Raw genomic sequence first — 9,686 nt, forward strand, 5'->3', positions numbered from 1 at the left:
AACACTCATGCCCCAGAGGAAACAGAGCGGAACACCCAGCGGTGGAGCCGGACCATACAACAAAAGCCACCAAAGTATTAACTCCTCAGGTCCTCAGCTTCAGTTGCAATCGACTCACAACACGCTGACATGTTTCTCTGGGGGTGAAGCTGCTCCTGCCAGCTTCCTCATAATCCTCGAAATGCTACTGCTAGTCTCACCTGGGCCACAAAGCCCTGCAGTCTTGCGATTTCCACATCCTCTCTAGGCCATGCAAGGGAGCAACACGAAGTGCAATGATTTGTGACCACAGCTGTTGAGTGCAGCGTGCCTCCAAGGTGAACACTGGGCCATACCTTCTTTCTTTCTGTCCGTGGCAGCACAACTTGTAGAGTATAAGCTGCCCAATCAGACTGTAAACTTTACCAAAATGTGCCCATCATCTCCAGGTAGGGTGTCAGGGATGAGCATGGAGGAAAAAAAATCTAGTAAATACCTCAGAAACAAGTTTTGTTCAACATAACAATATGTGGCACACAGAACAGCAGCAAGTTGATGAAGTGACCTCTCTGTCCTCGGTCCTCACCCTCCTCGACCTGTCCGCAGCATTCAACACTGTCGACCACAAGATTCTACTCTCCTCTCTTGGTCAGCTTGGCATCAAAGAAACAGCACTAAAATGGTCCAAGTCCTACCTATCAGACAGATCCTACCAAGTGGTCTGGCAGGGCTCCTATTCCTCCTCGGCCTCTCTCAACTGGTGTCCCACAGGACTCGGTACTGGGCCCCCTACTTTTCTAAATCTACACCTCTTCCCTCAGCCCTGTCACCACCTCTCACGTATTCAACTACCACTGCTACGCTGATGATACCCACCTCTTCCTCATTTCCACACGCATCGCTGCCTGCCTGCCGGACATCTCTGCCTGGATATCCGATCGCCACTTACAAGTCAACCTCTGCAACAGAGATCCTTCACCTTCCAGCTGGCCCGTCTTCCTGTTGTGAACTCTCTATGAAACTGGACAACTCACTGATTCTGCCTACTTCCTCGGCTAAGAGTCTGGGAGTTACGATTGACTCAAGTCTTTCTTTCTCTCGGCACATCAAAGCCACAACTTGGACCTGCAGATATATCCTGCATAACATCCTCAGGATCCGTTCCTATCCAACAACAGACTCTGCCCAACTACTTGTCCAAGTCACAGTGATATCCAGCCTGGACTACCGGATTGATACAATGACTAACGATGGACACCCCTCTATTAATCATTAGCTGTTTGAATCAATACCAAACACAATTCAAGGCATCTGTCCACAAAGTTGCCGTGAGTCGACACCAATTTGACGGCACTTTACAATAACAATTTAATACAGCAAGTCGACTTGGCAGAAGGCACGAGCTAACTGAATTAATATAGAAGCATAACCACTTCAAAGAAACAAACAAGCTGTAGTGACTTAAGACATTTTGCATGTTTAAACTCTGCAACTCTGGACCAGACACTGAAACATCAGGTGTATGGAATTTCCCATTCAGTAAATTATTATAATAATGCAAGTAATACAGACAAGGTTAATAGATTTAAATAGGAATTATTACTCAATTTGTTTATACATATCCCACTGTTGGGAAAAAATGCAATAAAACAATAGCGTACAAAGCAACTTTGAACCTGAGTCTTCATAAAATGTTGGTTCAACACAAGTTGAAACTTCTCTGTCCAGTTTCTATTTGTGGACTCCTACATAAAGGCATCTTAGTACGTGGTGGAATATACCGTACTTGGTTTTCTCAAGGCTATTTCAGACAGATAGCTGCCAATGCCATGGTTAAAAACATACGGGGGTCCCCAGGACAAAAACACAGACAACATTTGTTGCACTGGTGAGTCACAGGCCCAGTCTGAAAGAAGAGTCATCTAAGGCCAGGTCACATGTTTTATATTTATAAATAATATTAATATGTGATTGTAGCAACAAAACTAGATGTGCCCAAGTGACTAATTACAACTGAACACAAACCAGCAGGATTAGGAGTAAGAGCAGGGTTAGGAGTAGGAGCGGGAGTAAAAGCAGGAGTTAAGAGTACGAGCAGGAGCAAGAGTAGGAGCAGATTTAGGAGTGGGAGCGGGAGTAAGACTAGAGTCTAGAGTAGGGTTAGTTAGGAGTAGAAATTGTCTGTCCTGCGGAAGACAACAGGCTCACGTTCTGTCCAGGGCGGCGAGAAGACGAGACGCCTAAAGACACGTTCGGACACCGGAGACCCAGGCAAAAAGTGAGAGTGACGGCACGAGAAGTTTTCTGGAACCTTCTCTCTCTGTGTGGCCGGAGCGCCGGAGAGGAGGGGTGCAAACAAGCGCGGCAAAGGCAGCAGCACAGCACTCAGCAGTAGCAGCAGCAGCAGCAGCTGAGCAGGAGGAGGAGATGCTGCTGGAGAGCAGGGCGACGCGATGTGCCCGGAGCGCGAAACGTCAACGCTGACTGACAGAGACAGGAGAAGAAGCTGTTTCAAGCGAGAAGGAAGAGAGTTCGCCGAAAAAGACCGAGGAGCGCAGCTGCATCGTTGATCTACGAGCGCAGCGCAGCCACGAGACGGACACGAACGTGAGGTCGCGTCCTCGCGCAGCAGCTCGCGAGGCGGAGCGAGTCAGTGACGGGCCGCGAAGGAGCGCGAGCAGGCGCTGAAAAAAGGGCGACCGCACGCGAACAACTTGTTGTTGGGTTCCAGTCCTCGACTCCACTTCCAGCACAGAAACACAGACAGAGTCAAAGCGAAAGCCGAAAGCGCTCCCCGCCTTTTTATTCTATAGTATAATAGAATAAAGTTTCGCACAAGTCCACAAGTCGTTGGTTGTTACAGAACAGAACCGAACCGAACCGAACCGCTCCGCCGAGTAACACGAGCGAGCGAGTTCTCGAACAAACAGTTGTGACGAGGGGTGGTAGTGTGAGACCCTAATATATACTGTCAACAACAGACACTGGCGAAGAGGGTTTAAAAAAAAAAAAAAAAAAAAAAAAAAGTGCTTCTTACTGTGCACCAGACGGCGAAAAGAGCACAAAGAAAGAGAGTAGCGCTGACTGTGTTTATTATTAACAAATGAAAGTAACGAACGTGAGGCCTGCGGCAGCGGCGCGCGCTGTAGCTCCAGTGAGTCAGTGAGTCCAACGACAGAACAGCAGTAAATGACGAACCGAGTCAAGACGACAAGTGCTACTTCAGAAAACAAACAACTTGGCAGCGCGTGAATGAATTATTAATCAATGCAGCGAGGATGATTCAGTCAGTGCAGTGAGTGAGTGACTCACTCGTTAGGTTCGGCAGCGGCACGACGACGTGAAGCGAGGAAGAGCTCCGAGATGAACTTCTTACCTCGACGTCAGCTCTTCAAATGCACTTTCGCTCCACCATAAAGGTGTCGACAGGGTCCGCACACAGCCACGGAGCAGCTGCCCTCGGCCTCGCTCTCCTCTCTCGCTCGCTCGAGTCGCGCGCTCTCGCGACCTGTCACCGGCCGCCCACTTCCGGCTCTTTCCGCGAGCTGTCCGGCCGGAGCGAAGAGCGCGAGGCGGCTCCTTGCTTCCGGGCGGGGGGCGCGCCGTGCGCGCAGCCCTGGCTGGAATTCCTGACATTTTTGGAAATTCGTCCGGAGCCTCGTTGAATTCCAGCTCAGCGTCGGACGTGTCGTACGTCGTCGTCGTCGTCGTCGTCGCGGCGGCAGCTGAACTGCCGGTCATCATCTTGATCTTCACTTCAGTTCAGTCAGCATGATCATCATGGCATGGATCATGGGGAGGGGGGTGTTCCGTGGTGAGTCGAGTCTGTCAGCACCGTAGCGAGTCACACACAGTCAGTGGTGCTCAAGAGAAGAAAGAACAGGCCAGGTTAGTTGCTTAAGTCAATTTACTATGTCTACGCTGCATTGAATTGGTGGTAAAAACAAACACACACAGGCAAGGGGAATTACGTGATTTCGAGGTGGAATCTTGCCTGCATCATGATGAACATGTAACTCTTTAGACTGGATTTGAAGACAGGAAGAAAGAAACAGACGGGGCATTTTTGACGGTAAGCAAGGAGGTAACTGGCAAAGTTGTATTCCACAGTTCAGGCGCCCAGTAAGTGAGTAAGTTACGAAAGGCGCGACCTACAAGAGATGTGACCGGGAGCCAATGCAGTGATTTAAGTACCGGTGTTATATGGTCAAACTTCCTCCTAGTTCTAGTGACAGTTCTCGCAGCAGCATTTTGTACTAACTGTAGCCTGGATACATCTGGACAATACACAGATAATGTGATGTTAATGTTTAATAATAAAATGTCCCCATATTTTCCACCTTAACCTCTCACTGGTTATTCTTCCAGATTTACACAAATGACCATGATCTGACGCCTGTTTAAATTCATCTAAATAAAAACTGACATGAAGGATCCTTCAGGAGCAGACGAAACCTGCGGATGCCTGAACTCATACTGAGGTGTGTGACATGTGTTCACTCTGTTCCAGTACAGCTTCATACCAAGATGTTCAGGACACGTGGGCGGTGGCTGTAAACGGTCAGGATTACCGGAGTCCGGCTCTTGCTCCGTCAGGGGCCGCACCGGGACTCGTTAAATGCTCCTCGCTCTCAATTTAGTAAAACTGTACATTTTTCAGTGCCTACTTACAAGTACCTTCATAGTACATTGCAGCTGCAAGGTTTATAGAAATAAGATATGCAAAACACACGACACGCAGACTACTTTACACCTTGAATAAATGATCGCTTTGTGCCGAGTTTCTGCCTTATTCGGTCGAGTTCACCGGTGTCCTTTGCACTGTTTTAAAGATGAATTGTCCTAAACACAACACAAAGTTTCAGTGGCCGTTACACAGGCACACAACACAAACAAGCCTACTGACATGAGCTCTATTATTTAGAGCTGGGGAAATGTAACACTCGAAAGTCTTTTGTGTGGCTGGAATTGATGAGCTCTAAGTTAATAATGCATCAATTCCGAGAACCTTTCATACTTTCGCAGTGTGGCATGTTGACATCTGCTGGCAGAAAGATACAAGTGCTCTTGCTTAAAGGCCTGTCTGTGGTAGTGAAAAATACAAAGGTACACAGCAAGCAAAGCGAGAGGCGGGAGACAGGAGAGAGTGTGTGTCTGTCTGCGAGACTCCAACTGCTGAAGGCACAAGTAACCGTTTAGAGTGCAAACCAGTTCAAAGCTATCAGCTCAGTGCTTCACTGACATGGTTTTAGTTAAGAAGTTCATAAATACACAGGAGGAGGACAAAATCATGCAGATACCACATGACATTGACCAGCTTCACACTGAAGTAAGTAAATCACAATTACAAATATAGCTGTAAAAGTTAGTTATATTAGGTTGATTGCAAATAGAACTGTGCGTGTGAGTGTGTCACTATAAAAAAAAAGCTGTGAGAGCTTTTAAAGCAACAGAAAGCAACTAACAGTCTCCAAAGAGCCCAAATAGTCGGTGCCCAAATTGCAGGTGTATCGGTCCATTTGTTCAAATATATAGAGAAAGTGTTGCAGAGAATGAAGAAGTAACATAAGTGCAATAAATTTTACAAAAATATTTTTTCCCTGTTGGCATGATGTAAACCTATGTGCAATTCATACCAGTTCATTCGAGTGATATCAGAAGTCTCAAAAAGCTTTATTCAGTTCAGTTTACATTTACATTTACATTTATTCATTCAGCAGACGCTTTTGTCCAAAGCGACATACATCTCAGCAAAAGTACAATTTATGCATTACATTAAGAGAAAGAGACACAGCTTCACACATGTGACTCAAGTAAACCTAGTTTGTTGCCTACCACTTGCTGCACTGAGGTTCATCATTCAAGTAGGTGCATAAGACACAGGATAGACAAATCCCGATACTTACACCAATTTTTTTTTTATTTAAAAAAAAAATATTATAAGATAGGGGGTGCGGTGGCGCAGTGGGTTGGACCGCAGTCCTGCTCTTCGGTGGGTCTGGGGTTCAAGTCCCGCTTGGGGTGCCTTGCGGCGGACTGGCGTCCTGTCCTGGGTGTGTCCCCTCCCCCTCTGGCCTTACGCCCTGTGTTACCGGGTAGGCTCCGGTTCCCCGTGACCCCGTAAGGGACAAGCGGTTCTGAAAATGTGTGTGTGTGTGTGTATTATAAGATAGAGGGGCGCGGTGGTGCAGCGGGTTGGACCACAGTCCTGCTCTCCGGTGAGTCTGGGGTTCGAGTCCCGCTTGGGGTGCCTTGCGATGGACTGGCGTCCCGTCCTGGGTGTGTCCCCTCCCCCTCTGGCCTTACGCCCTGTGTTGCCGGGTAGGCTCCGGTTCCCCGTGACCCCGTATGGGACAAGCGGTTCTGAAAATGTGTGTGTGTGTGTGTGTGTGTGTGTGTATTATAAGATAAGAGGGGGTGCGGTGGCGCAGTGGGTTGGACCACAGTCCTGCTCTCCAGTGGATCTGGGGTTCGAATCCCGCTTGGGGTGCCTTGCGGCGGACTGGCATCCCATCCTGGGTGTGTCCCCTCTCCCTCCGGCCTTACGCCCTGTGTTACCGGTAGGTGCCGGTTTCCTGTGACCCGGTATGGGACAAGCAGTTCTGAAAATGTGTGTGTGTATTATAAGATACACAAATGAGCAGTACGATACCAGAGTAATGGCTGAATAAAGGTTGTACCTGGGGATGCTTCTGGAGTTACGATGCGTAAACAGTTTCACCGTAGATGATCTGAAGAGATCTTGGGCAAAGTGGTTTTTGGGTAAAAGGTGGGTTTTCAGACCCTTCTTGAAAACAGAGTTTCCGCAGTTCTGAGTGACAGGGGAAGGTCATTCCACCACAACGGACCCAGAACCGAGAACCTCCGAGCTTTGCCTTTCGTGCGCGGGTCCACCAAGCGAGCAGAAGTATATGAGCGAAGGGGCCTGGCTGGGGTGTACCGGTTGATCAAGTCCTGTAAATAGCCGGGAGCAGTTCTATTGATGCATTTGTACACAGTAACCAGGGTTTTGAATTTGATACGGGCAGCTATAGGAAGCCAGTGCAGAGAGATGAGTAGAAGAGATACAAATTTGGCAAATCAAACACAACTTGTGCAGCAGCATTCTGTAGAAGCTGCAGAGGTTTGATGGCAGTAGCAGGAAGGCCACATAGGAGAGAGTTGCAGTAGTCCAGACGGGAGTCACCATGGCCTGGACAAGTAATTGGGCGGAGTCAGTAGTGAGGTAGGGATGGATCCTACGAATATTATGCAGGATGTATCTGCAGGACCGGGTTGTGGCTTCAATGTACTGAGACAATGATTGACGTGAGTCTGCCGTTACTCCCAGACTCTTAGCCAAGGCGGTAGGCGAAATGAGTGAGTTGTCCAGTTTGATCGAGAGGTCGTGACAGGAGGACAGGCCAGCTGGGAGGTGAAGAATCTCCGTTTTGGAGAGGTTGAGTTGGAGGTGGTGATCATACATCCGTGAAGAGATGTCCGACAGGCAGGCAGCAATGCGTACGGAGATATCTGACGCACCAGATGGAAAGGAGAGGAAGAGCTGGGTATCATCAGCATAGCAATGGTATTTGAATCCATGGGAGGCTATGACCGGACCGAGGGAGGAGGCGTAGATGGAGAAAAGAAGAGGACCCAATACCAGGCCCTGCGGAACACCGGTTGAGAGAGGCAGAGGAGAAGAACGAGAGCTCCGCCAGACGACTTGATAGGATCTGTCAGAGAGGCAGGACTCAAACCATCTTAGTGCCTCACCTTTGATCCCAAGCTGGTTAAGAGAGGAGAGTAGAATCCGGTGATTTACAGTGTCGAACACTGCACAGATCGAGGAGGATGAGGACTGAGAAGAGGGAGGCAGCTCTAGCAGCTTGGAGAGCGTCAGATACCGCCAGAAGGGCGGTTTCAGTGGAGTGACCAACTTTGAAACCAGACTGATAACCATCAAGGAGATGGTTCCGGGTGAGGAAATCGGACAGTTGATCACAGGCTGCCCGCTCAAGGGTTTTGGACAGGAAGGAGAGGAGAGAGACCGATCTGTAATTTTCAACCAGATTGGGATCCAGGAAGGGCTTTTTTTAACAGAGGTGAAATTAGAGCAGTTTTGAAGGCAGCTGGGAAACAGCCAGAGGAGAGTGAGGAGTTGATGATAGAAGAGATGAAGGAGGAGAGTTGCAGGGAAATGTTCTGAAAGAGTGACGACGGGATCGGATCAAGCGAGCAGGTGGTGGCTCTGCGCAATATCAGGAGGTCAGCAACTTCAGATTCAGAGAGTGGCTTGAAGTTGGAGAGGATAGCTTTGCAGGGAGGTCCAACGCGAACCGGGCAGGTTGATGGTGAGAATTTATCAATGATTGCTTTGACTTTGTCTCTGAAAAACAAAGCAAAGTCTTCAGCAATGAGAGAAGAGGGAGGAGGAGGCGGCGGTGGCGGGGGACACAGAAGGAATGAGAAGGTGGCAAAGAGACTGTGGTTTTTTGGATGCAGACTGTATTTTGTTGTGGAAGAAGGAGGTTTTAGCTGAAGAGACAGCAGGCTGAAAAGCAGCTAAGAGTGACTGGTAAGCATCCAGGTCCGATGGAGTTTTGGACTTATGCCATCTTCCCTCTGCCGCCCGCAGTTTGGTCCCGTTAGCACGTAACGTATCAGACAGCCATGGGGTAGCAATGGGGCGTGCTGGTCTAGAAGACAGCGGACAGAGTGAGTCAAGGGTGGATGACAGGGCAGAGGGGAAAGTGTTAGCGGCATCATCCGTAAATAGATCTGAGAATTGTGCAGCAGAAGGGAGAGCGGACAGCGTAGCAGAGGCAAAGCGGGAAGGTGAGAGATATTTTAAGTTGCGGCGAAAGGTGACAACGGGTGCAGGAAGAGACGAAGAGTTAGTGGTGAGGGAGGGTTGAAAGGAAATGAAGAAATGGTCAGAGATATGCAGTGGAGTGACAGAGAGAACGGGACAGCCACAGTTGCGGGAAAATACAAGGTCAAGACAATTGCCTGCTTTGTGAGTAGCAGGGGATTGGGACACGGAGAGGTCAAAGGTTAAAGCACTGTAGGAGCAACAGAAGGCCGCTTGCATGAATGCCATCGACATGCAGGTTGAAGTCACCCAGGAGAATCAGCGGAAAGTTGTCCCCTGGCAGAGAGCTCAACAAGATGTCAAGGTCATCCAGGAAGCGGCCAAGAGGGCCAGGAGAGCGATAAAGGACAACCGCAACAAGAGTGATTGGGGCAGTGATAGAGACGGCATTCCATTGAAAGGAGGACAGATCATGCAGGCGAAGAGGAAGAATAGGGTATTCCCACCGGGGAGAGATGAGCAGCCTGTGCCTCCACCTCTGCCGGAGGAACGAGAAGGAGTAGTTAGTGGAGAGAGCTGGGTGTGGCTGAGTTGTCTGGGGTGATCCGGGTTTCAGTGAGGGCCAGGAGGTCCAGTGAGAGATGGGAGGCATAGGCTGGTATGAAGTCAGCTTTTCTCACAGCAGACCGGCAGTTATAGTTTAGTTATATTTGTATTGTGCTCTACTCTCCAGAGCACTGAACAAAGTTTCACAGGACACACTGATTTTTTTGGTTATTACAGTAAAAGATATAATTAAACTATTAGATAAGACAACTGGGAACTGAGGAAAGGAAAACAAAAAAATCCCAAAGAAGAGAAAAAAATAATCCTCTGGGGTCCAGGTACCAGTGGCTGTCCCTCCCCTCCTGGG

General features: G+C 48.8%; 1 protein-coding gene across 7 annotated transcripts in view; it reads right to left on the bottom strand.

Annotated features, from left to right (window-relative positions):
- LOC108919537 (signal transducer and activator of transcription 5B-like) overlaps positions 1-4,390 on the bottom strand; it is a 40,190-nt gene extending 35,800 nt beyond the window's left edge. For 2 of the 7 annotated variants that reach the window (XM_018727569.2, XM_018727578.2), the window contains exon 1: positions 3,356-3,425. Coding sequence is in view for 4 of the 7 variants with exons in the window: in XM_018727539.2 (XP_018583055.1) it covers positions 3,356-3,723 (368 nt within the window). In the remaining 3 variants the exon portion in view is untranslated. Of the gene's footprint in view, positions 1-335; positions 365-3,355 lie in introns of those variants that run through there. The other 5 variants (XM_018727559.2, XM_018727611.2, XM_018727539.2 and 2 more) reach the window with 4 other exon arrangements.
- Between the last annotated feature and the right edge of the window lie 5,296 nt (positions 4,391-9,686).

This window comes from Scleropages formosus, chromosome 20 (genome assembly GCF_900964775.1).
Source record: "Scleropages formosus chromosome 20, fSclFor1.1, whole genome shotgun sequence".
Classification (NCBI taxonomy): domain Eukaryota; kingdom Metazoa; phylum Chordata; class Actinopteri; order Osteoglossiformes; family Osteoglossidae; genus Scleropages; species Scleropages formosus.